This window comes from Calidris pugnax, unplaced genomic scaffold (genome assembly GCF_001431845.1).
Source record: "Calidris pugnax isolate Ruff unplaced genomic scaffold, ASM143184v1 scaffold18, whole genome shotgun sequence".
NCBI lineage: Eukaryota > Metazoa > Chordata > Aves > Charadriiformes > Scolopacidae > Calidris > Calidris pugnax.
Window position 1 is genome coordinate 15,745,541 of NW_015090812.1, and position 27,866 is coordinate 15,773,406.

General features: G+C 38.0%; 1 protein-coding gene across 9 annotated transcripts; it reads right to left on the bottom strand.

Moving 5' to 3' along the window:
• CCBL2 (cysteine conjugate-beta lyase 2) lies at nucleotides 1–27,646 on the bottom strand. 9 transcript variants are annotated; one of them, XM_014939391.1, is made up of 16 exons: nucleotides 27,096–27,397; nucleotides 25,016–25,060; nucleotides 22,942–23,042; nucleotides 22,606–22,712; nucleotides 19,668–19,726; nucleotides 17,982–18,126; nucleotides 14,847–14,996; nucleotides 13,735–13,821; nucleotides 12,192–12,314; nucleotides 11,981–12,101; nucleotides 7,930–8,006; nucleotides 6,939–7,028; nucleotides 6,137–6,323; nucleotides 5,066–5,139; nucleotides 4,535–4,621; nucleotides 1,403–3,290 (listed from the first exon to the last, which is right to left on the bottom strand). In XM_014939391.1, exons 5-16 carry the CDS (start codon nucleotides 19,721–19,723, stop codon nucleotides 3,228–3,230), a joined length of 1,260 nt encoding a protein of 419 aa, XP_014794877.1. In that variant the 5' UTR covers nucleotides 19,724–19,726; nucleotides 22,606–22,712; nucleotides 22,942–23,042; nucleotides 25,016–25,060; nucleotides 27,096–27,397; the 3' UTR covers nucleotides 1,403–3,227. The 9 variants fall into 9 exon arrangements, 8 of the variants coding, with proteins under 8 accessions (XP_014794877.1, XP_014794870.1, XP_014794871.1 ...); XM_014939384.1 differs by lacking the exons at nucleotides 22,606–22,712; nucleotides 27,096–27,397 and adding an exon at nucleotides 27,546–27,646; XM_014939385.1 differs by lacking the exon at nucleotides 22,606–22,712 and having other exon boundaries at nucleotides 27,096–27,394.
• Nucleotides 27,647–27,866: the final 220 nt, after the last annotated feature.

Below are 27,866 nucleotides of genomic sequence, written 5' to 3' on the forward strand. Positions count from 1 at the left end.
CAAAATTCAAATATTTTATTATTTTGTATCATTTCAGAGGCTTAAGAAGTTAGAAATTTTTGATTCATTTAATCATACAAACATTTCATAGAAGCCCATGTTTTCACCATGTATTTATTCTAGAAAAATCTGCTTAATTTTATAGAAGTTTACTTTTCAATTAAAACAAAAGACTATTTTACATTTTCTTTTCCCAAATTATCATGCAGCTCAACAGAATATTGTATTGCCCTCTTAGTTCCTGCAAAGCAGAGCTCCCCAGTGCAACTTAAATAAACAGATTTTAAACTCCTTGTAAAAGAGTGTAGATTTCACAGAAATTTAGTATCTTAAAAAAATAGTTCCTCCTGGAATTTAACATAGAAATTTCCAAATAAAATTAATGCTAAAATTTCAGTTATGTCATTTTACCTACTAAATTGATTTTTTACACAAAGACTGACTGCACACCACCTTAAAAATACCAGCCAACTATTTTCTGGTGAGATTTGGGGAATGGCAGTGCAAGACAGCCACAAGGACTACAGAAGTCCCAGCTGCTGAGCTCCCCTAAGCCCAAAAGTACTCATGAAAAAGCCTTGCAGCAGTTCTCACAGTCCAGTTTCTATACTTTTTTTCAGGCCCTGGCCATAGTCACAGTCTGATGAAATTCAGTTAAGATTCCAGCTGTGTGATCACAGAACGAGTCAAATATTTGCAAAACTAGCTAGTGAGTCTGTTCAGTTTTTCCACCAAAAAGCCTGTGGGAAGAATATAGAAACAACACAGAGAACATAACACACAGCCATAAAAGGTTAGCTACCTGAATTAGCTTTTAAGCACCTCCAGCCTACTCACTGGCAGGGCAGTCTGGGGGGCAGAAAAGGCCTTGACGCTGTGTGAGCTCTGCTCAGCAGCAACTAAAACGAGCGTGTTATCAACGCTGTTCTCAGCACAAATCCAAACCATCATCCCATACTAGTGACTATGAAGAAAATTACTTCCATCCCAGCCAAAACCAGTACACACGAGTAAGGCTCTGCACCTATACACAATGTAGAGCTCTCTTTAAACATCAGCCATCGGTGTGTCCCAACTCAAATTTGGTGCTTTAGCAGGTGAGTTATTAGCATACTCATGAGGTATTTGAAACAGTCAAACATAACCATGGAAAAATTATTTTGCTATAGTTTTATGAATTTCCTCTCCAGCCCTGCATATCATTTTTCTCTCATGCATATTCTAGACTGATTTTGGACAGCCTGTCCCAGTTGCCAATAACAGTCTTTTGGAAGAGTCTTATCTTCAAGAGAAGCATCATGCAATGATTTTTTAAACTTTTAATATATAACAGTGATGAAAATAATATTACTTGTGTAAGGCTTAAGTGCATTGAGAAGCACCTCTTTCAAGGACAAGAAACCAAAATTCAAATATTTTATTATTTTGTATCATTTCAGAGGCTTAAGAAGTTAGAAATTTTTGATTCATTTAATCATACAAACATTTCATAGAAGCCCATGTTTTCACCATGTATTTATTCTAGAAAAATCTGCTTAATTTTATAGAAGTTTACTTTTCAATTAAAACAAAAGACTATTTTACATTTTCTTTTCCCAAATTATCATGCAGCTCAACAGAATATTGTATTGCCCTCTTAGTTCCTGCAAAGCAGAGCTCCCCAGTGCAACTTAAATAAACAGATTTTAAACTCCTTGTAAAAGAGTGTAGATTTCACAGAAATTTAGTATCTTAAAAAAATAGTTCCTCCTGGAATTTAACATAGAAATTTCCAAATAAAATTAATGCTAAAATTTCAGTTATGTCATTTTACCTACTAAATTGATTTTTTACACAAAGACTGACTGCACACCACCTTAAAAATACCAGCCAACTATTTTCTGGTGAGATTTGGGGAATGGCAGTGCAAGACAGCCACAAGGACTACAGAAGTCCCAGCTGCTGAGCTCCCCTAAGCCCAAAAGTACTCATGAAAAAGCCTTGCAGCAGTTCTCACAGTCCAGTTTCTATACTTTTTTTCAGGCCCTGGCCATAGTCACAGTCTGATGAAATTCAGTTAAGATTCCAGCTGTGTGATCACAGAACGAGTCAAATATTTGCAAAACTAGCTAGTGAGTCTGTTCAGTTTTTCCACCAAAAAGCCTGTGGGAAGAATATAGAAACAACACAGAGAACATAACACACAGCCATAAAAGGTTAGCTACCTGAATTAGCTTCTAGTTGGAGACCCATCAACAGATGAAAATGTTGCAGAAATCAGAGGCAACTAGAAAGGAAACCTCCATATTGATCTCTTTTGAAACAGTGGTTTATCAACTGAGCTTGAAACAAAAATTAGTTCAGCTCCACAGCACAGTATTAGGCCCATCTCCATGCTCCCCCTACATCTAAAGAGTTTGAAATGTTTGGTGTGAAGGTCTGAATGTTCTGAACATGCTAAAAAAAAGGATGATAGGATTAATTTTGTCACTGTACATCTGATTGTGAAGGACCCTCTAAAGCAAGGTCTTTTATTTTGCTTCGTAGATTCGTCCATGTAATAAACAAATAAATAGGTATATGCAAGTAAATAGAATTCTAGAATAGAATTATAATTTTATTGAGGACTGATTACTTTCAGAACAGCACACGTGACTATTTTGGGAAAATAAAATAGTAATTATGCAACTTAGCACTTCTCAATCTTGCCTATAGTATAAACACTGTGCTGATTTAACTCAATCACTTTATTTAAACTGATGCAATTTGTGCATAGACAGGATAGCTAGATACGTATGTAGAAAATCACTGCAATTATCTAATATGAGGTATATCTTAATTTTCCTCCACTGCAGGCTACTGGGTTTTACAAGCCATGATGTCTCATCCCTAGTTCCTATACTATTTCATACCAAAATCACCTCCCACTTTTTTCTTATAAGTTTTAAAATACCTATAGCATCTATTTATTTTACACAGTCTTACAAATTTTTGTCTTTCAGTAAAAGAAGTGAATCCAATAGCTTATTTTTTTTAGAAAAAAAGTAAATGATTTTGAAAAGACTGAAAATAACCTGAGTAGCATTACACATCAGTAAATCATTGTTTTAACTCCTCAGCAGGTGGCAGCACAAAGTTATTTACAATTTCATATTAATTCTGTACTGTATTAAGTAATTTGTTCTTAAATTTGCAATAAACCCCTACTATTAGATAATTATACCATATGGAAGAGTTAATAAGAAAAATCAGGCTGTCTGTTTATTCCAGTTCTTCAGAATTGCTTCAGCTGCATCTAGGGTGCTGTCTTTCTGCAAAAGAAGGAATATCACTATTACTGCAAGAGTGGAGCTCTTGAAAAGAGAGCAGCAGTCATGGTTATATCATCCCAAATCAATATTTGGCAGTTTCACTCGCATCCCATAAATATCTTTCAGTTTTTCATTAACAGTTATAGCTACAAATCTAGACTACACAAAGAATTCAGTGCTGATTCCTTGCAAATATTTGTTAGGTATATTTAAAAGATAACATATTTTCTCAGCATTCATACTATCAAATTTAACAAAAGCAATATTTCTTAGATAAATGCCTGGCATTTATGCAGCGATGTACTTGGCAGCTCTCTATCAGAGACACGCTAGCATAGTTTCCTAATCTTTCTGTGTACAGTTACAATTTTTAAATCTCCATGCAACCAAGTTATGCTGTGAACTACTTAAATATAATCCCTCTAAATATGGGTAATCTATCCACAGACCAGTTGTGTGGCTTGGCTACAACCCGTTGAGTCACACAAGTAGTCTTTAACTGGACATGATTAGTGCTGTTCATGCTGGGAAAGCCACATTTACAACCAGCAAGTTTCATCCTGGTTGTTACTGGCTCAGTTTCTATCACAGTCTTTATACCTCATCAAAAGAACTAAGTCACACAAGCAGAAACTCCCCTTCGTTGCTGGTTCAAGCTGAGGCTCCGATCTTTATACTACCGCAGTTAAGGAGCTGGACATGTTCCTTTGAGCTGGACATGTTCCTTTAAGCTGACTCTTCTCACAGAACAACCAGGAAATATCTTAGAGCTGCGGGCTTACCAAAGCTGATGCACCTGTCCCTAGAGTCTGTCTTTTCAAGAACAGATTCAACAGGAGGAAGAACATGTGAAAAGGAGGTGCTCACAAAATGGCAAAAGTCATCCAAGTCACAAAACCCATGTAAAATACCTTCCTGTGTCCTTCTTTTCTTTCGTAATTTGGAGCTCATGTGAAACCCTACGTACAGGCAAGTGAGCTGAACTTGAAGGTGATGTCTTCACTGTATTTGATGTTGGAAACTGAATGGGCATGGGGTATACCACTCCACTATATAATTATTCTCGGTTCTGGATTATAGAATCCAGCTTAATTCCTCAGCAAAAAGACAGCTGAAGCTACTTGGTGCTGAATTTTACACCAAGCTAACGTTCTATTCCTAAAACAATCCAACTCAGTTTTGTGCAGATTTCTGTACCACATTGATTTTTAGGAATCTTAAGTCTTCCCAGGTCACAAATTTACCTTAATGAAGCAAAAACGTATATATTTTTCAAACTGCCTTTTTGTCTCAGGACCACAGAATGCTGAAAGAGGAATTGCTGACAGTTTCTGAAACAAAACAAAAATATTGTTTGCTTATTTTATACATATATTTAAAAATCTGTTTTAAGCACAATGATTTTGCTATTCCATTTCTTGACCTCTCCCTCCCAGCTTGTGAGGAAAAGACAAGGTTTGGTTTTGTATGCCCTAGCTAGGCTTAACTAAATTCGAATTATTTTTAGACAAAACATTTCAGAGGTATTTTTGCATAACTAGCATTTCAGTATGCTGAAAGACAAGGACTGGGACATAACACAATCCTGCAGGGTACATTTTCAGCATATTTAGCAATATTTTAGCCATATCATTATCAGCAGTTACTATAAACACCAAATGTTATTATGAATGGAATTATCTCTACCACATTATTTAGTAAGTACCATTGCACTGCTCTTGCTTTCAATAGAAAAAAAACATTTCTAAAACAAGAATATGATTAAGACACCTTACCTTAGACTTTATCATCCATTTGACAAATTTATAATCATAAGGTTGTTTCTCATCTACATCAGAGAGATCCACATCTAAAAAAAATTAAATTTAAAACAAACATATTGTTAGATTTCCTAGACTCCATTGGAAAGGCATTCATTAACAGCACTTTATTATAGTTAATGTTTAAGAATAAAGATGTTTGCTTTTATTTTAAAATATAATTTTAAAAATATACTATAACAATTAAAATAGGTCAACAGATTGACCCTTTCCATTCTGACCCGAGCATCTGCTTTCCATCCAAAGCAAATCCAGACGTAGCTCAGAAGAAAGCTATGCAGTACTCCAAGAGGTCCTCAAGTCTTGGTTATTGAGGGATCAGTACTGCAGCGGGTACCGTAGAGCGTATTTATTGCATGCACAACAATAATCACTCCAACTGCAGTTTTCTCATCTGTGAAACTGGGGTGGCTAAAACTTCCTGACACATGGGAGCACTGTGAGGTCCAGCTGTGTTTAAACATTTCCGTGTGAATGGCAAGTGCCATTAGGACAAGCTAGTGAAAAATGTGGAACTAGAAAATGCTCCCCTGTGTGAATTCTTCTTCCAAAGTTACCAAAACATGAATTCCCAAAAGGTTTTGTAAATTTTAGTAATATTTTACGGTGCTTAGAAATCAGAATGCCTCAAAGAGCCTTCAGGGTATGACTTCAGATTAAGATAAATAAACAAACAAAAAAAATGGTACGAACTCAGGATGTTAAACCAGATGCTTGGGGCTCAAACTTTTTCATAATCATAGAGCTTTCAAAAATAGAAATTTTTATCTACCTCCTTTATCCTCCCTAAAACCTTGCCTAAGCTTTGCAAAACACAGACAGTAGTTAGGATCACAAACAAAGGCTCTGCTGAAACTTATAAAATCTAACTCCCAGGCAAAGGTCAGAGCAAAATTTCAGTCCCAATTAGTACTTCTGACAACATTATACCTATGAAATGAGAGTATACTTTAAAATGAAAGTTGCATTTTCAGCTTAACTATAATATTTGCTTTCCACACCCTTTTTTATAAATTTCATACTAACTTAATGTAGAAACATCAACAATCATAAAGTATCCTCCATCTGGAATGACAGGCTTTAGTCCAGCTTCTTGAAGTAGCTGAGCCATCCGATCACGCTTGCTTTCCAGCTCTCGAGACAGGGAGTAAAAATAGCAGTCTGGGTCATCCATGCGTTTATAGTCTATCCAAAATGCTTGTGCCAAAGCCTCCTGGAAACATAATCAGTGTTCAAAGTATTCATGGACACTCAGTAAATTCACAGATACTCACACACTTCCGACTGAAATCACATGGATTTTTCTATGATTCTAGCCCTTATTAAGCAAATTAGCATATACAGATCACACAAGCTACGTCTAAGAGTGTAATTTGTTTGTTACTTTGTGCTGTGGCAACACCCAAAGCACCCAATCATTTGCTAGGCACTAATCATATACAGAAGTCACAGTCCTTGACACAAGGTTTTACTATCTGAATTGAAGCTAAGTTTACATTATTGATAATAATGTACCACACTAGTAGACAGAGATAATGCTCAGTAAAACAAGACCTTATTGCAACAACTTTTATTTGTATTTGCTAGGAAACCACTAAGATTGTCATATTTTATGCAAGAACCAGCAGTTTGTAGGTCAAAGAAGAAAATCTGCAAGACTGTGATTTATTTTTTTTAAATATCTGGTGAACTGACCAAATTTGTCTCTTTTTCTTGCACTCCAGAAGATATATTTTGACTAAAAAGTAATTGTTGTGATTATTATTACAGTGAGTCCTACAGTTTTGCTACACCAGAAAATAACCTCCTCTGCCGCACGTGTACCTACCTGTAATGGAGTTGGGCACGTGTACAGTGTGTTCTGGTGAACAACTTGCAAATGCTTAATCAGGTTCTGGGGGCCAATAGACCAACCAAGCTAAGAGAAGAAAGCGTGCATGTGTTAGACTTACAGCAAAGGTATTACTAAAAGTTAACAAAGAATTAAAATTAGCCAATGTCTCAAGTTTTTCTATTTTAAGAATTGGTAGTGAATTGGTTTTAGTAAGGAATTCAGAAAAGAGCTGTTTTACACAAAGGTTGCTGAGTGATGCCCTTAAAATTCTAGATTTGAGAGACAAAAGTTAGTTTCACTTATCCCTGTCTCTCATAGGGTGCTGAGCAAGCTTTTAACTCTTCATATAACAAGGGTTAGAAATCAAAGTGAGCATTTATTAGGAATCTCATTCCTAATTGTTTTAGAATCTTTCCATCTTGTAAGCTCCTGTGTCAAAGGTGGTTTGGGCATAAAACAAAAGCTCACTACTGAAATCAGAAATGTCATGGTTCAGTTTCAACACAGGGGATGAAGAAGAAAGAATTTAGTCACCAGATGGTTAAATATTTTTGTTTACTTTCTGATATGTATTTTAAAGTCAAGCAAAATATTATCATTAAATATTATACAGAAATATATGCGATTCAAAAACATACCATCACCACAATCTGAAAATATCACCACAAAACTCAAAAGTTAAAAATATAATAATATCCATGTTTTCTCCACAGATCTTGACTAGTTTTGAACAAATCATACTGTATTTTTTTTTTTAGTATTGTTTTCTCACAAGAGCTTATTAATTGAAAGACAAGAAGAGAATTAAAATATGTGTGTTCAAGATAAGTGATTGCTCCAACTGAATGCTATCTTCATGCTTTGGAGACATGGAGATTTGCCAGTAGCTTTCAAAAGACAGGTCATAAAAACGGAGACTTTTTTGGTGTAATAAATGCATTCTGTAATTTATATAACTGAACTCTTTTATATTGATTCTTCTTACCTTCCAGCCAGTTACACTATATGTTTTTCCAGCACTTCCTATAGTTATTGTTCTTTCCCACATACCTGGCAACGTAGCTGTATATAAAATAAAATTAATTGGGTACAGGTGCACTCACATATTCCATGTAGTTAGAAAAACTGTACTGCCCTTAGCTCAGAGCTATATGTTGGTATATCATTGCAGCTTATTAAGCAAGCAATGAGAATATTCTAAAATTATAGCAATTGTAACAAATGAGAAAGGATATATGGGCCAATGCTTTTTGGCATGAAAAGAAGGTAAAGATTAATGAAAGGAAAAAGAAGCAGCAGAAAATTAGAGGCACAGTTTGTGAAAACTACATTAGTTATCCTCAGCTAAAATGCATAATTATACATAAAAAGGATATGATCTAAGAAGTGGATATCCATTCATCTCAAGACAGCATTATTTCTGATGCCCAATAATAGCACCATATACAATATTAACTCTGGCACTGCAAGTCATTTTAATAGAATTGTCCAGTTCAGCGTCACTGGCTGTCTCAGACATCAGAAAAAGAATTACTAAGACTTCTAACTCACCACAACAATTAGACAACCAGCAGAGTGAGTAAATAAATTATGTTTTGTTCTATAACCTGAACAGGCCTGGGACTGACCGACAACTGCAACTTGCTAAGGATGTCTGCAAGGATTAAGGGACACAGAAAGGCCTATCTCTGTCTCTGTGTTTGCATCTGGTAGGAGACCAAAATCCTTTGTTTCCTTTCCAAGGGGATGACAGACCAAAGGTCTCTTCCCACAGTTTGGAAATTTTTTTTCTGTACATTGCTTCAGGGAAGCTCTATTTGGGCTCTTTAACTTAATTAATTTTCAACAGAAACAGGTAAATCAAGACATGCTCAAGTCTAAGACACGAAGTTAGAGATGGTCATACCACTACTGCAATTACAGTGGTCAGCAACATCCATCTCCACCTTTTTTGTGCACTAGAACCACTACCAATGAATCTGTCAATTGTTATATCCCCTCTCTAGGGAGACCAATGAACAAAGATTTTCCAAATAAAACCAATTAATTTCATAAGGAAGTTTTTTGCAGCAGTTACCTGCATTAGACATGGTATAAGTCTTTGCAGTTATTTGAGAACAGGTATGGTATTTTTTTGAGCACATTTGCCAAGAAGTGAAACAAAACAGCAGGAAAGAAATGGATATTCCTATTAGCCCGCCCATATTCACTCAACTGTTCCGTGACCTTGAAAACAAAAAGGCAGTTTGAACAGGTGTATGTAGCTAGCTAAGTGAAGAGCATAGATACATCCTAAAGGGAACCAAACTAGCTCTCTCAGACTGCAAAAAGAACTGAATTCCAAAGCTAGTGCCCTCTAGTGAGACTGTTTCGCCACACAGTCACAGGAATTTGACCTTGGAGACGGAATGTAACAGCATTTCAAACAAAGGCAGCAGCAAAAGGGCACAGGGGAAGAAGCAGCCCTATCGCTTTTACGAGCAGCAAGTTTTAAATAGAGAGGAAAATTCCTCTATACCATATGGCAACATCATTATATGACACCATAACCAAGTCTGACTACAATTTAAAAACTAATGAAGTGCAAACTAACACATGTAATAAGCCTGTTACCTGGGATGGCACTCAGCTTCTTGAGAGGCTTGCTCAGAATCCTCAATTATAAGATGCAATCTCTACATCTGCCAGTGCAACCCTAATCATTACTCAGAGGAGGTCCATGGTTTTACAGAAGTCAAATAATGATGAGAAACATGATGAAGTGCTCTACGCTACAGAAAACTGCTTCAGTGACAGCACAAAGACGGTACTAATTTTAAGATCTGTGGCAAGCAACCCCTGTTAAACTGTATTAAGGAACCACCATCAGGCAACGTAAATTGATGCAATATCCATTGTGCATCTCTCACTAAAAAAGCGTCACTGCATTTGATGGGGTATGTAGAGGTTAATATGCAAACACAAGAGTTTTTAAATAGTGAAATAACACATTCATTTTTTCTTGTGTTATTTTTTGTAGATTAAAAAAAAAATATCTAAGAAACCTAAATTAAGAACAGGAGATCTTGTTTTACTGAAATAATGTTATTGTTTACAGTGTTACCCTGAAGGCTTTATAGGCATTTTAACACTAAAGTTAAATACCATTATGGGAGGTGTTAGAGAATATGTTCCTAAACCAAACTAACTGTCCAGGCTCTAACTTGCATTATCATTATGTGGCATTTTTACATTTTATGCTAAATTACAGAATGCCTTTTGTTCAACTGGAAATGTTTTGGTCTGAAGCATTAAAATGATAATACTGATATAAACAAACAATAGTTACTGTGTCTTAAAAATTCACCACCTGTCCACTAAGATAAAGCCTAACTGACAACACGAGTGTTCAGCCCTGCTGCCATCGCAAAGGAAAATGGATTACCTTACACCACCCCCAGAGATTTTGGTTCTGAGAACGCCTATTTGCATGAAACCACCTGGTAGGCACATGAAAAAAACTTTAATTTAACTCATTTTACTTTCCAATTGGGACATGATAAGCCACACATGATCAGTTACTGTGGTAACTTGTTAGGAAGCACTGCCTCAGATTACTATCACATGAATGTACCTGAAATATTTCCCTTCTTCCGTGTCTGAAGGTCTTTGAGAAGGTATCACTATCAAGGCACCACAACAGCTGTGAAATCAGGCCACTTTCAAAACAGACTCATAGCCTATGCATGGCCAGTACAACCAATGTATTGCAGCTGTATGATGAGCAACTGTGTAGCTGAGCTAATAAGTACTGCAAGGTCAGTTTTGATATAACTTCCTTTTTATGAATTACAAGATTCAGTTTTTACAATGATGTCACCCCGACTAACAGAAAGTTTCTTTTATTGCCGCTCTACATATATGGAATTGAAGCATAGAAGCAAAGTTACTCAGCATTCAACCAGTGGTAAAACCAGGAAAAGCTAAGCTTTTTCATGTCTAAGTTATATTTATGTATCTTGATTTTGTTGTTTGATCTCAACTAGCTGTCTCTATTGCACACAACTGAAATGTGCCTTCATTATGACATAAAGTAGACATAACAAATAGTTAATGTGAGATGCTAGCATCAGAAACAAAATATCTGTAGGCATAAGGAGACAGTTTTGGACTTTAACCAACTCAAATACATCACAGTTCCAAACCAAGATCACCACACTGGAAACTTCTACATAAATGCTCTGCTGTAGCATTACAGGATTGGGGGAAGGAGTTGAGCAACCTGCACTAGATTCACTTGTTCTGAGACAGAGGGAGTGATTTCACTCATTTCAGTGAAACTTGAATCAAGAAGTAAACCAAGAGGGACAGCAACATAACATCATATATGGTTTTCTGGTTTGTTCTTGCAATGGTGCTTTACCCCTGTAGCAATACTGCCCGAAGACTTCAGCATGCTCCCACACTGCCTATGCAGCGATTTACTTCACTGCATTCAGTGTCCATTATTTAACACTGTCTCTGCACTGCGGAGGGACAGTGTGCGTGTGCATCTCCACACTAACCTTTACACTATTTTTTTTCTTTTTATAAGTAGTGGAGAAAAAATAGTTGTGTTCCTCATTATGCATTTCCCACATTGATTATGTCTACAATTCTTTGAGAAGAAAGTTTTTATCCCTGTTCCTTCTGTCAGTTCTTTAGGAAAGCACAGTCCAATGTACATACATGAACAGCAGTTGTATTTGTCATGACCAACAAAGTAACTGAATACGGATGGGATATTCAGATCGTGACAAATGACTTAGGAGCATCAGTCCCACTGGTTTCTATGGATATCTGCTCCAAAGTCACTTAAGAGATTTTGGAAATTCTATTTGGAAATTATTCTTTAAAATATTTTTCAGAAAAGGGAGGGAGTCTCCTACTTATAGTCTAAATATTGTAAAATAGTCAAGGCTTGAAGTCTGAGCTCCTTCCAGCAACCATTACCTCCGAGAGGCACCTTTACAACATCACCCCGCAACCACTTCTAAGATGCCACAAAAAATCAGTACCTATTTTAATGTGTTTATTTCCTTTATACACCATCCATTCATACACCTCATCACTGATGCACAGTGTATCATGTTTAATACAGAGATCAGCTATTACCTGGAGCTCTTCTCTGGTAAACACCTGTGATACAAGAAAGTAAGGGACACTTCATTAATCACAGTATTTAAGGAATACTCTGAAGTTACAACAGTGTTAAAGCAGGACTCTTACCTTGCCTATAGGGTTGTTCGGGGTATTCAGAATAATTGCTTTTGTTTTGGAATTAAATTTATTTGCAAGTTCAGCAGGATCTAAGACCCAATCAGCACTGGATGTGGAGTTTCCATCATTTTTCTAAAAAAAAAAAAAAAAAAAACACAACCAAAAAACCACCCCAAACTCCAAAATAACCCAATAAGTTTATGCATTACTTGAATACAACATGTCATAGCCTACACAGAGATGCCCAACTTATCACCCTCAGATGCTTTCATAGCCATACTTGACAACCTATCCAATCTGTCCCGCTCTTCTGGGCAAAGGCACTTCTAGGAACAGGCAGGGAGCCTAAGAGCAAGGTAAATTATTATGACAGCAGCTGTCCTCTCCTGGCCACTGTCTGTCTTAAAGCCTCCCCAGGAACTGGTTTCCAGGATCTGGTTACACACATGCTGATTATATCAGTGTGTAATGCAGGAAGCCCAGTCACATGACAGGAGAGTTTGTAGTTTTCCCAGACACTAGAACAAGTGTATGCATGCTTCGCTGGAAAGACTGATCACCACTGGAGAGATTCAAGAACTTTTCCTCCTCTTTTTCCATATGAAAATGGCCAAACAGCTAAAAATCTCCACCACTGAGGCCCTGGAGTTGCTGTGGTATTTACACAAGGACAACAGAAGTTTAGACCAGTTGCTATAGAGAACAAAGAGCATGGCCACACTAACTTTCTGACACCTGCACATTACTGAGAGACGGTCAGACAAAAAACAAGGGTGTGAAACGGAAAATACTTGGAGGAACACCGTCATTCGAAACATTCCTAGAAGGAAGGCACCCAGCAGAACAATCTCACCGGCTCCCACTGCAGTCCTGGCAGTTTTCTCACTCTGTGTTGTTCTGATTTCATGGTGTTCCTGGAACAGTCCTGCCTAAAGAGCCCCTCAACCCAGGCAAAGCTGCCAGTCACCCAAGGCAAAGGTAACAGGACCAACCCTTTGCATCCAGAACGATCCTTGCAAGCTGCCAGCACAATGCTAGCAGTACCAATTTGAAAATTAACTCATACCAAAATTACTCCTTTTTACCAATAAAGGAAACAGTAACTCTCATATGTATAGCAAGTATGTCTACTGCATGATTGCTCCTTATTTAGTAAGTAGATTTTGGAAAAATAATTACATTCTGTAATTGTAGGAGTTGCTGAAGGGATCAGAAATCCCAAATCTTTTGAAAACCAGCAGATACAGAAACTGTACTGATATGTGACCCTCTTTCCATTATTTACACTGAAAACATTCTCTGATGACATGCAAAAAAAGGAATTTTGATCAGCTTTCAGAATGCACAAATTAAAGTAAACAAGAAACATTGTCCCACCTTCTCCAACTAATAAAATAGCCTATCTGGTTTGGATTGTCATTGCCTGAGACCTACACTATAACAATCTGTCTCATTTTTATATAATTGGATATTATGAACAACTATACAGAAAGGCATTGCCAGGATGTTCATCAAACTGTATATGATAAAACATTTTTAAAAAGCTACTTACATATCTCAGTGGGATAAAAACAGGCTTTGCACCCGCCATCTTTACCATTGGTTCATAACAGTCGTAAAATGGCTCTATTATTATTACCTGAAATTACAATTATCAGTATCAGAAACAAAGAATTTACCATACACAATACAGTCACATTTCCAGATTTACTTTGGTCTATAAACTTGATGTTTCTGGCACTCCATCCTGATCCAATGTTGAGAAATGTTTCTCCTTTTGGAACATCACATAACAATACCCTTAGCCTAAGTATGATAAGCACTACTCATTTTGACAACACACAGGCTTTTTTTTCTGTAGTGACACATTACAAGCATTAAGATATAATATTAGGAATGTTTGGGTCCTGCACAGAGGTTTTAAAGTGCAAGGCAGAAATGCAAAGATGGGAGACAGCAACAGCATATTGCTGAACCATTTTACAGCTGCCCCAGTTCCATCCATGAAATTCCAGGATTTCCAAGTATCTAGAAATCCCAGAAGAATGGCTTCAGCCCTCAAATTCTATCAGAAGGAAATTTTCAGGGAGAAAAAGAGGACAAATTCAAGGAAAAAAAAATCCCAAGGGCAAATAGCAGAGAACTGTTACAAAAAAAAGATAAATGAATATCAGAGCAACAGAAAAGGAAAAATAAATACAAGTGAGAATACATTATACAAGCAAATCCAACAAAACATTGAAAGCAAAATGCATGACAACACAAAAAGTTCTTGTCTACTACAGATACAAACAAATATCCCCCCAAATGTCTTCTAATATCATTGTCAAAAAGGCAGACACCAGTAGTGAAGCCCACAGGTTCTCTCATAAGAAAGCAGTGTGTATTTTGTCACCTAACAGTAACAGTGATAAAGAAACTGCTACAGGTACCATGAGCATGAAAAGGGGTTTGTAAGTTGGTGAATGATAGGAAGACATCCAAAGGATAGTCTCCTGATTGCAGCTTCTGGATCTGTCAGTCAGATGTGCAACTGTAATAAGTCAAATTAATGGAGATCACAAAGAAGCCCCAACAGGAACTTACATTTAAAAGGGGACAAATAAAAAACAGGCAAAGTCTCATTTCAGTGAGCATATGTGAATATTTCAAATAAAAACTTACTTCATCTCCCTCTTCAATTAATGCCTGTATTGTACTAAAGAGAGATCCATAAGCTCCCACGGTCACCAGGATATCTGTAAGAGGATCAATCTTCCGTCCACAGACTCTCTCATACACTTGAGACAAGGCTTTCACCAGCGACGGATGTCCCTGTTTAAAGCAAGCAAATGCAACTGATTGGTGTGTTATTGACAACGTACAATATTTGGGGGGTTTTCCACATATATCAAAACAATACATTTTGAAATAGAAAAATATGAGATGACCCCTCCATGTTAATGGCTGTTAACACATAGCATGGTTTAGTTTTTGCACATTAGGGAAGAAAATTGGTTCCAATGTATTTATATCTACTAAGAATTTTTTTTAGTATATCTGATGCTTTTTAATTTCTATCTTATTATCATATCTCAGGATAGCTCCAGGTAGCCTATAGGAGAGCTAGGACAAGAGACAGGAGAGAAGGGAATACTCTGACACCAATTCATCCTCACCTCCTTTACAGTCTCTTTCCCACCCGCCCATATTTCCATCTGAAGCTCCTTCTGTTTCTTTCTTTATCTTTCAGCTAAAAGTTATTTCGTGCAAGGGAAATCTTTTTATTCTGTTCAAATACTGCTGATAAACACTACTTGTGATCAGAATGAGGATTCCTACCTTAAATCTCAGAGCACTGTTCACTACTTGTGTCCCCTCCAGGGACATGGTGGTTAACATACTCTTCTCAAAATGTGCAAAGAATAACAAAACAAGCATGTGACAAAGATGACATCCAATTCTGTTTACTCAGGAAGACTACAGGTTTCATGCTGTGAAAATATTTTTTTTTCTTTTTGAATGTGGTAGAAATATAAAACAGCTCAGTGAGAAAATGTAATCATGTAAGAAAAATCCTTCTCTAAAATATTGAACTTTGTACATCTACACATAAGCCATAAAATCACGAACCCTTCTGTAAACAAGCACATTACCATAAATTAAGGCTTACAAGTCATTGCTGATTCAAATGACAGCCATTTCTTGTCACAAGTGTGTCAGCTACACAGGAATGCTGCACCACTCAAGTCACGTTACGTCACTCTACAGAGTGACCTATCTACATAACCCTACAGTCAAGGAGAGGTCCAAGCACAGCAGAGAGCTGAGCCAACGTCTCAATTATCAGATGGATGTGCATCATTCGGACTCATCCCTCCCATATTTGCTACCACAAATTCTTGTGCTCAAAGCCCCTACAAGCGAAGAAGTTTGCAGAGGAAGTGCAGAGGCTGAACATGGGAATATTAGTAAAAATTCCTCATTAATTACTACAGTATAATATATCTGCAAACATTCATAATTATCATGGGAATTATCAAACTATTTGGAAATAAATAACAAAGTGACAGAAGTAAATATGGAATAATTGCATGCATCGGGAAAATTGTATTTATGATGATTAACAAATTGGTTTAGAGAGTCAGTCTGTGAATATTTGCTGAAAGGTAAACTGTAGCCCATTCTCTCTGTAACCTTTCCCCTTGTGCCAAGACTCCCCCAAAACCTTGTCTGCCTGGTGAGCAAGACTTTTCAGGTACCTTATCATGAGTGATTAACACACTAATGCTTAGCCCAGAAGTTCACTAAATCCCAGCCATCTTTTGTGTGTGTCTGACACTAAATAATTGCTTTATACTTTCAAGTTTATATATAGGTTTACAGATATCTCTCTCTCTCGTACTTGCAGGGACTCTTCGCACACAGCTAAAGGTGATTAAACAAAATGACCCAAAGAGGGAGGGTATGAGACTACATTCACTGGGGTTTTTTATATTTCTTTTCTTTCTATTCTCATCAGGGCCCTGAGTGCCTGAATAGGCCTTAATGGCCCTGACCTGGGCCCTCTACACAGAGCTGTGCCCGGGGTCCAGGACCTCCATTTGTGCTATGCAGTAGGTTTACCTGGTCTACAATTCAGTTACAGCTGCACCTGCACTTGGCCATAGGCCCCGTTGAACCCAGGCCCTACCTGTAGATTAATTCTGCGGCTTGATCTTAGACGGGCCTTGTCACCCTGGACCTGTCTAGCTGTGGTTAGCACTGCTGGGCCTGTCCTGTGGATTGACTTCCTGGCTTGACCTCAGGCCCACCTCACCACCACAAGCTTTCCTGGTGATCTGGGCTGACCTCAGCCACCATGTCTGGACCTGCCTTGCTCAGCTACTGTGGGAGTGGACCCTGGCTGGTGAGGCTTCCACTCTGCTCACTGTGATAGCTTCTCCTTTAGAGAGCTGCTGGCCACTGTCAGTTCCAATGCATGCAGATTCTCAGAGAATAGGGAAAAAAAAAAATTGTTGGAATATTTCCACAATGATGCCACAACTACCACCACAGCTGATGGCCTACCAGTCTCTACAATGCTCTTCTATCACTGTTGCATAACATGGGGTCATCTAGAAAAAATATTAGATAGACTCCTTGGGGTCTTGTAGCAATCCTGACACGTGATTCTCAATTGGGCAACATGGTTTATCTTTACCACAAAATAAAAGAAAGACAAACCAAACAAGGATGTGGTCATGCTAAAACACTAATAGTCCACTTGAATATCCTGCCTTGGACAATGATAAATGCCACACACTCACACCCAGCTCAAGGCATAAACTCTACGAGCCAGCTTACAGAATGGGTACTGATTATCCCCCAGGGGCAAATACTTACTCTTTTCATCACTTCCTAATCTCCACTGAAATCTACTAAATATTAAGGGTGAATCTTTTCTTGATCCTCGAGGTACTGTCTCAAGTGGTATCAAGTATTTCTTTCTCATTCTACCAGAATCTTATCTCATTTATGTTTACACTGAGCAAAATCCAAGCTAAATGTATAATTTAGGCTCCTTAAACTGTTAATTGACTCTTCAAAGACAATCTATCCCAGTCATACTCTACCATTTTCCTCTTCCTGAAGGACTTCACCTTGAAGAAGCCTACAAAGATGATGTTCATTAGTGACAGATAAGGCTACTAGATCAACTTAATTTGGGACACAACAGTATGATCTACAGATGAAACCAATTTAAAGCAAAGGCCTTTTTTTTCCTCCTCCTGTGGTGTGCTCTCCACTGAACTTGGGTCCTCCAGTTCCACTACTTACAAAGCCTCGTGTGTATTGGTTCAGTCTGTCAACTGCTGCTGCCTTTGCCAGCTCTTCTTTAACATAGCTAGGAGGGGATATGTCAGGAAGGCCTTGACCAAGATTAACAATTGAGGGATCTGCTGCCACCTTTGTAAATTCAACCCTAGAGGGACAAAAACATATTAAAATGAACACACAAGACAAAATTATCTTTTTTTTCATTATCATTAAAAGGAAAAAAATAAAAAAAACCACAAAAGTTTTTCACTTTGACAAATTCACAGCAATGGAAACAGGTTTAAGTAGAGTGCTCACATGGAGGGGGGGGCTGAGTAACCAGAGGAATCAGAAGGAACCCAATAGATGGTTGACTTTCTGCATCCACGGGGTAACTTTTCTGCCAGCAGAAAATGATTAAAGGCCAGATTCTGTCAAGTGAAGGTGTCACTTAGAATACTGTAAATTTTTTTTTGGTAATTTTAGGCAACAGACAGTTTCAGGCTGCTCATTAACTGTTCCTAGTATCTTGCCAGATACAAACATTAGGATTCTTGAACATTTTTTTTTTCCTCCACTCACATTTTACCCTTTCCTCCCTACCAAATGTTAACAAGATTTTAAAAAAAAAAACAAAAAACAAACAAGAAACCCACCAAAAAACTCCACACAGCATCACAGTTCTGTCAAAAACAAATGCAAGTTTCTAAAAGTAAGTTTGAGTCTGGATGACCAAAACACCTTCTGTATATATATACATATATACAACTAATGTAAGCCCCAACTAGTGTTTTCACCAACTAACAAAGTTCCATAGTTACCCGTGACAGCAATATTGCTTTACGATCAATTGAAAACCTAGGAGAAAATGTATTAAAAATGAGCTAAATTATAAAGACAAGTATAATGGCTTTTGTGACAAAATAATGGAAGACTGGCGAGGAGTAAACATGCACGACTGACTTGCAGCTGGGGTGTTGAAAAACAAGTTTCATACTAATTGTTGTTTAGCCTTGTGTGTTGGACAAGTAGAACATCTGTATTTAGATAACACGGGCCTGCGGTAGACTTAGAGGCACCCCATCAAACATCCTCCAGATTCCTGCCCTGCTATGGAAAAGTTGAAAGCAGAGTGGTAAACTACACCTGTGTGAATCCCTGATAAACAGGCAAAACCAGCAGGTTCAGTAATCCTTTAGCAAGGACCAAGCTTTGCAGTGCCTGCGTAGCTCTGCCCGGGTGCTGCTTTGGGGATCCCCTCATTGACAAGGTAAAGAAAATAAATTTAATCTTTGTATTTCATCCATGGTTTTGCTGTTGTTCCTGCATCCTGCCTGTGCCAGCTCACACAGCTTTAAGAAGAAATCTGATTCATTTGGTAAAAACACAGACCAAGTGCAACTGAAATATATTACTCCAAAAAATTGACATTTAAATTTGAAAGTTAGGTATACTACCATGCCCAAGAGTTACACTTGTCTTGTGTGGTTTACTAGGTGAAGAGAAGCCCAAGACTAATATTTAAAGCTCAAAACCAAAAATTAATTCACACCTTTAACAGAATGTGGTTCACTGTTTCTAAGCAGTTGCCAAATATATTTCGGCAGAGAGATGTGCCTTCCTATTGGCAATAATTATCAATTTGGGAAGAAAATACATCGGTCAAAGACATTTTTTGAAATTTGCAGATATTTTCCTTTTACTTACCACACATTGCTATCAAGGCCTTCAATTCGTCTTGTGTTTTTGTGTCTGAAGGCCATTGTCTGCAAGATCAAAATATACAGACAGAAGGGTTTTGTTAAGACAGACAAAGTACTACATTGTTGGAGTCTGCATGACAAACCCTCCTTCGTGCTCTCTCAAATATAGCATTGCCAGATGAATTCTGTAGTTACACAAAATTATAGACATGTTCTTTCATGAAAGCTTCTATAATAGCTTGAATTCAGACTAACAAGAAAATACACAAAAACGTCCAAAATTCTCATTCATCATTATCTAAAGCCACTGAACTTTCAGCAAGGATAGAGCAGGGGCATAATTTAGCTCAGCAGCTTTAAAAGATGACCAAAAAAAGATAAAAAAATAGGGTACATACATTCTTTTTCTTTTCTATGGTACACTAACAACTTAAAGACTGGGTTATTTCCAGCCAAATTCCTGCTCAATCCTGCTGTTTGGAAAGCGTGCATTTTCAAAGTAATTTTATTTGTTAAATTGATAGGTAAGAGGAAAATAGCAGAGACATTTCCTACTTTCATTCAGACTTTTAAAACTTTAAAGTATTTACTTACAGCACAACAAAACCACCCTAGAATATATTTTTGCTGTATATTCAGACCTTCAATTAAGGTCTTGGAAAACTACTTTAAAATAGACTTTCAATGAGTACTCTCTATAAAGGCAGAGAAAAACTTATTGACAATTGTGGTATTTTTAAGCTAAAAAGAGAAAAGAAAGTTAGGGGGCAAAAAAAACCAGATTTATTTCTACGTGCAGACAAAACAAAAAAGCACAAGCTCCTCTCTATCTTTGTAAACGAGCTTGATACTGGAAAAAAAAATTCATATAAATTATGTACCTACTCAGTACTCCAGACACTCGTGTTTCTTTGAGTCAAACTACTGATTTTAGCGACTTTTGCTAGCTTTTGCTAGCTATTGTTGTTGTCTGAAAGATTCAAAATCCATACTCTAGCTACCATAATCTGAGAAGAAAATGTCTGCTTCACCATTACACTCCAAGTTTCAACTTTGAATCAATGGGAATAACTTACATAGTAGAAATATTATGCAGGCACATGTTTGCACTCAACCTGTTTACAGTAAGAAGCTACGATATACATAATGATTTGAAGAATGGGAAGCTATAAAATTAAACAGATACTTCACTGCTCGTATGTCTTCTCTACAGATCTAATTCTGACCTCATCTATGAGACACAAACACCAGAGGAGTCAAGCACAGTGCACCTTTTATTTGTCCTCAGGAAGAAAACCATTAAGATAACTAGACAGGTGAAGTTGTACTTCTTGACACGGAAGGAGTTAAGAAGGACTTCTGACTAGGTAATCTGTACTGCATCTATTTAAAAACACGCATACGGTTTAGAAGATTAATCCAGTGTACATCTTGGTAAATATGATTAATGTTTGTCTGTACTATATACAAATAACACAGCTACTACTTAGACTGAAAACCCACCCAACTTTTTCACATTAGACTACTTGTCATAGTATGAGGGATAAGAAGTCTCACCTTGAATCTTCCCAGTTAATAATGAGAATTCTGTATGCCACCATGGGTAAATTTGTTCCATTGACCAGCTCTTCTTGAAGCTGTTTCAATTTGCTAAAAGCTAAATGCTTATCAACTGCAAGGCTTTTATAATTAACTACAATGTAACTCTTAACTGCATTAAGCAACCTTCCTTAGCTAAAAATGTATTGACAAGTAAAATAAGCTTTCACCTTGCAGCTCTCATACTATTTTAAGTTTAAATATTTAATGATTCGAGTCTTCCTTTTTTTTTTTTTTTTGCTGCCTTGAAGCTAGTTTTAAAACAGGATAGCTAGACCTACATTAAGTTTTCACAGATTCAGCTTACAGTGGGGTTGAGGTCCACATTATTACTTTCAGAAAGCCAACCAATTAACTGACATCTTTAAATAATACCTTACATAGCATTCTTTCTTCCAAAAAAATCCATAAGAATTCTTAAGATTCTTTTTTAGTTTTAGCCTAGTGATGTCATCACTCGATAATCTTCAAGCCACTTCTAGGCACAGAGTTAGGACTCCCATGAGTTTAAGATAGGTGTCAGTTGGGAGAGGTATGTCCTCATTGTCCTCATCAAGGTCTAAGTCTGACCTCCTGCTTTCCCTAACACTTACCATTAAGGAAAGCACCTGACTTTGTCACCTGACTTTGTCAGGTGCTGCTCATATTTATCTTTCTTCCTAATACAAATAAACTTGTGATTACACTGAATGGCAATATGTTTAATAATGATAGAAGCAAATACTTTTATATGGTGATTAATTAAATTGTGGAATTCAATGCCAAAAGCTGCAACTGAGGCCAAGATCTTAAGAAAATTAAAAAAAAAAAAAAAAAAAAGGGATTAGATTTCAGCATGTTTAGTGAGAATATTCAACTCCATTAAATAGAATGCAAATACTTACAGCATATGAAAAACTGATTCAGGCAAAAGCTGACCTTCAAAGTGGCTTGCATGCTATGAGAAACTTCTCATATGGGCAAAATACGCTAGAACTGTCCAGTATAATGGTCTGAACATCCATTTTGAAGGATCTGACATGTGCCTTGGTTGACCCAAGTTGCTGATGAGATAAACTCCTGATCTGGGAATGCAATTTACATTCCTGTGTTCTGTATGTAATACAGAGGCTGACCTTCAACCACCTACCATGTTGCAAAGCTCTGTTTTCTCTCCATAAAACTGGAAGACTTAAAATGAAGTCACACAATCTTAGAAGCAGTTAAACTGGGAGATTGAGAAAATCCTGTATAAAATTAAGTTTGAGGTACTTATATACCCCTTATTATTGCAGCATCAAGAAGCACCACTACCCTCATTTCTTTAAAGGAAAACTAAGATACAAAGAAATTAATTGTCTTACCAAAAGTCTGTGACAGCTGTGAAACTGTCTCCTGTATCTCAGGCTCTGGTGTCCTAACAGCTAGGCAATCCTTCTGGCCTGATAAGTGCTAGATGTGACTTTAAAGACTGAAAAGGATACACAAAGCAATAATTGCCAAATTCTGTTATGCTACCACGGTTAAATATCTGACTGATTAAAATATCTTATTTTGTTCTTGATACTAAATGTTTGGATCAATTTAACAAGAAATAAAGAAAGCACAGCTAATGCATATGTATTGGCAACATTGCAAAATTATTGTGTCTCAAATATTGCACAAAATAGTTTTAACTATGAAGCTGAAGGGATACTTACTGCAGAGGCTGAAAGTCTGATGGATCTGGAAAGCCAACCTGTTCGTAGTTGGTATGTTCTAACACCAAGGAAACCGAAGCTTCGTGAAGCAAAAAGCATGCCTGCATAATAAATAAGTGACCTGAATAGAACTTAGAGATTCCAGGAATGAGTTTCTACACATCACTAAGCAATGCTAAAAGATAAGGTCCCCTTCTCTTCCCTTCAGTGATTTTGTTTCACTGAAGTAAGTTCTAGTAAATTATTACCTTATCGCATTTGTAAGCATAGAGGATGAAACTTCTTAACTGACAGGGCTGCAATATGTTCCTGAATGTCATCTAGAAGGAAGGTTTCCTCTATTTGACAGCACTGATCCTCTTTTCCTTGAATGACAATTAGGACTTAATACAATTCAAGGTTCAAAGTCTCTGTTAGAATTGTTGTGAAAATGTGTTTGTGTAACAAAAATTGCTATTACAATTGCCAATTTAGACAGAATAGAAAAAAAGGCCCATTTTTAAAAAGCCACAGCTTTAAAACTGGTCTCCATTTTCAAGTGTTTCAAATCAGATATTCTGAAATTGAGATAATTAAGATCACCAGTAACACTGGAGAGACAGGCCTACACGCTTTCTATCACTATACTAAGTTCTGCCACAGTGACCTGGCAAACATAAATATCTGCCACAGCAGAAAACAGACAGCTAGAAAGGACATTCTGTGTGCAGTAGCAGATCGTTCACTGACCAGAGGAAATGTGCCCTGTTAATCAATAACTATAAAAAAGAAGTAAGAACTAGTACTTCAGGCAACTACCTCCAGAATGTATTTTTAAACACATACACTGGATGACATTGTCAAAATGACTGGAATGTGCAAGAGAAAAACATGTAACCCATAGCCCTATGTCAGAAACACAGTAGCCTCAACAGTATAGTTTTTAACTTGGTCTTCCATAGTTTCTTCATTAAAGAATAGATAATCCCTGCTTCCCCCCAGACTGTGCTATCTGAAAAGGGAAAGAAAACAAAAAAGAAAGAAAAAACTATACTATTTGTATTAGAAACAAAGGAATGCCATCGCCTGTTAAAACATCACCATGCAAGCCTTACAGATAGAAGTAGAGGAGGTAATTCAGTATCAAAGTAAAATATGAGTTTTTCACTAAGAAGAATGGATTTAGTCCAACAAGAAAGTCTTCTTCACACTTTCCATGTAAACTAATAGAAAAGCTTAACAAATACTCCCTTTTAATGATACCTTACTGAATGAGTTAAGTTTTTAAAGTATGTTGATTTTGCCTTGCTCTTATTCCAGTGCTACAAACCCAGTACCAATTCTGAAATTAGGGTTTTTCTCATACAGTGCTGACTTGTAGCTAACTCAATTAGACCCTAAATTATACCCACATAATCCCATTGCATTTAGCAATCTGCAAGTATACATTTCATTGACGTTTCCTTTACAAGAAGAAACACTGGCAATTTTCTCAACTCTGCTGGCCTGAGGACTGGCAAAAGTGAATAGCAATTACATCTTTGACACCAGTCAGCAGATTCTCTGAAAGATATAAAAGAAGTATACCTGTTTAAAAAGACCTGTAAATAATTTTAAGTTACTTTTAGTAACTGTACCTAGCATATTTGACATAATCTTTGTTAATTATTGCATGAAATCAAAAGGGTTGTGAGGGTCTCTATTTCTCTCCTTCCATATGCTTCCAAAAGCTACGTATGTAACATACTGATACTGTCTTAAAAGGTGACTATAACAATAGCACTGTTCTCACCGCGTCAGACCAGAGACAGGATTACTCTTGCTGCACACCACAAACACTTGCAGTAGTTAGCACAGAGGGACAAACATGCATATTTTTACCCATTTCATTTTACATTGAGAACTAGTAAAATGAAACAAAAAACTTCCAAACCTTACATGCAAAGCTAACTTGCAATTTTGTAAGAAAAATTATTAACAGTTATAAATATTTCTAGCATTAGTGCCATGCTGCACTGAAAGTGTGGTATTTGACAAGTCATTGTGACACAAGGCAATCATACAGAACCACAACATAGCATGAGGAGCCGCAGACCTGTGTCACTGTGGCGTGGTCAATCACTGCAAGGATCTGAAATACCTGAAGTAAAAAATTATGTCTACCGTTAACACCCCAGAAATGTAGAAATTGTGTAAACTTTATGAGGAACATAATGGAAACAATACAGTAAGGAAAGTCAAGGCACCAGCATGTAATATTTGTCCCACTACACTTCAATCTTTGTGACGCTTTCCCAGTGAATGTTGAACAGCATTTGTTCAGACTCATCAGCCCTCCCAGTGACAAGACTATTGGCCACTAAATGGGAAAGTCTCCTATAAAAGAACTTCTATGACTTTTTTCTTTCTAAAAATACTTCTCTCTTCTGCAATACTGAATACTTCCATTTAAGCTACTCTAGGAAGTAAACACAAAGGCCTCCTTAATATAGCCAGATACTCTCCCACACAGATCAAAAAAAAATAAATAAAATCAAGACCTGCTTTTTTTTTTTCCCCCAAACACATACATTCCTGCTATAATTGTGTATGACTTATTAATATACATCACAGGCTCAAGACAATTATTTACTGTTACTTTAAGGATGCATACATGCTTAATTATTACGTCTGTATCTGCTTTTGCAATGACCAAGTATGTGTAACACATCAACGAGATGTTTCATAATGCCTTAAGTAAGTTTTTCTCATCAAGATAGAACGATTTGTCCAGCTCAGTAAAGTTACAGAGTTCTACACAGCTACAGAGGTACTGCAAACCCCGTTTCAACTCTCTAAAAAATTTGTAAGGTTCTTCAAACACAGAAAACGCCTTGATCTTTGTGGGGGAATGAAAAAGTATTATTTTTTGCTTTTTTAGTCTATTAATGTCTCTTTTTTCAGTCTTGGAGCCAAATACTGGCTTTTTGGCCAATAGTCGTGTCTATTAAACTCAGAAATTAGCAGTTAGGAATACTTTCAGCCCATTCTAATTTTCAGTGCTTGGAAGCATTCACGGTTTAACTCATAGTCAGTCCTCTTGGAATTCAGGCTTGCGTACTTCTCATAGAGAAAAAAGGAAAACAAACGCGCTAGGGGAAAAAAGGATCATGAATGACCACTCTTTCAGCTTCCTACTTTTTAGGGGAGTGAGAAGCAAGGAAGACTATCAGAAAGGTCAACACAGTAAATGCTTTTTACCGGGCCTGGGAGAAAGACACATTGTGTTTGCTAATCTGGTTTAAACTCGGATTTAGTTGCTTAAACTACACTGGAAGATATAGTTAGACTTTGTCATGGGAAGTCCATTTGTGTACTAAAAATCAATTAACTTACGCTGTGCTTTATAACCACTCCAGCACAGATAAAACCTCTGAGTCACAGGCTCTTCTGCTTCCCTCAGAGCCACCCAGCCTCTGGCCATACAGTACCCTGACCTCAGATGCTGCTGTACCACCGAGGCATTTTATGAAAAGTTACATGTTCGTAATTGATTTTTTTTCCCTTTGAAACTAAATGCCAAATGCTGCTGCCCCATTATTTTTGAGTATTAGCTATACCACCTCTATAAAACCAATATCTTTGAACTTGAAAGGCTTATGGTCAGACCCCCTAAGCTGCTGCATTTTTTCCATGTAACAAGTAGTCTCAGTTTACTGTGCTGTCTCAGGGACAAATGTTACTAGAAACACTGCAAACCCAGCAGCCACCACAATAATGTAAATATAAACCCTGTTATTTTTGTGTTGTGTTTATGCAAACCTGGAAAACGTTACATCTCAGCCAAACTTCGTAGAGCCTTTAAAAAACTCTATTTATGTGCATCTAGAGGATGAAAGTTGTAGAGAATGAAAGGGTGCCGCCTTACCAAGGCCTCTCCAAAACTTTTTTTCAACCATCTAAAAGTAATAAATAACACATAAAGCCAAAAGAACTTAGGTCTTAGGGAAGTTTGGTATTCTTAACGGCACTGAACTTAAAAACTGCTTTATGTGAAGGACTTGTCACAGTCAGGAATAAACACTTTGACATTTCTTCTTCCATAATCTACATGGAATGGAGAAAACTGAGGGTGGAGAATAAACTTTACAATGCAAAATGAGGAGAGGGATGAAGTGGTGAGGGGTTTTTCTTACTTTTTCTTTTTCCTTTCACGTAGCAGCTTCACTATTTAGCCACCTCACGTCGCAGCCGTGTTTTCCCTAATGCCCTCTGCACACGCCTGATTTCACGCCCGATTTCACCCCTGGGGCATTCCGCCTTTGCAGCACGAAGCCTGAAAGGCCAGAAGCTGCCGGGCACTGGCAAACCCCCCACCCTCACCGACACGGCCCCGCGTTCAGCAGAGAACAGGGAGCCCCCCGGGCACAGGACGGCCCTGCCCGGCTCCCCCCGCATTCCCCGGGCCCGTGGCGCTGGCTGACGGCCGCTCGCAGGGCCAACAAGAGCGGCCACCCACCACCCCCACCGCCGGCTGGGAGCCGGGGAGGCCCGGCGGCCGCTTCCCCCGCAGGCTCTCGGAACCGAGAGAGAGAGGCCCTGAAGAGAGAGAGCCTCCGCCCCCGGCCCTCACCGCCACAACTCACCGGCCTAGGCGCCGCCTTCCCCGGCTGCGAAGGGAGGCGTGGAGCCGCCAGGGCGGAGCTCGGCGCCCGCCTGCCCCGCCGCCGCCCTGAGGGGGCGACCGTCTCCCCGCCGCCCGCCGGCGCTCCCTGGCGGCGCCTCAGGGGAAAAGGCGGGAAACCCCTGAGGGAAATGGGTGCCGCGGAGGGGAGGGAAGGCGGCTTCCTTCATCGCCCGCCCGAGGCAGGGCACCGACTGGGCCGTGACCGGCCGAGGAGAGTGTAAAGCTGCGTGGCCCGAGATAGGTGAAGTCTTGCCCCACATGCGGAGCGGTAGGGGGCTGT

Excerpts from the sequence above, each read along its gene's own strand:
- CCBL2 (XM_014939384.1), bottom strand. The coding sequence starts at position 23,040 with ATGCTTTTTGCTTCACGAAGCTTCGGTTTCCTTGGTGTTAGAACATAC. Across the intron at positions 12,102-12,191 it reads CGAACAACCCTATAGGCAAG|GTGTTTACCAGAGAAGAGCT; the intron begins GTAAGAGTCCTG and ends CTTGTATCACAG. Across the intron at positions 8,007-11,980 it reads AAATAAACACATTAAAATAG|CTACGTTGCCAGGTATGTGG; the intron begins GTACTGATTTTT and ends TTTTATATACAG.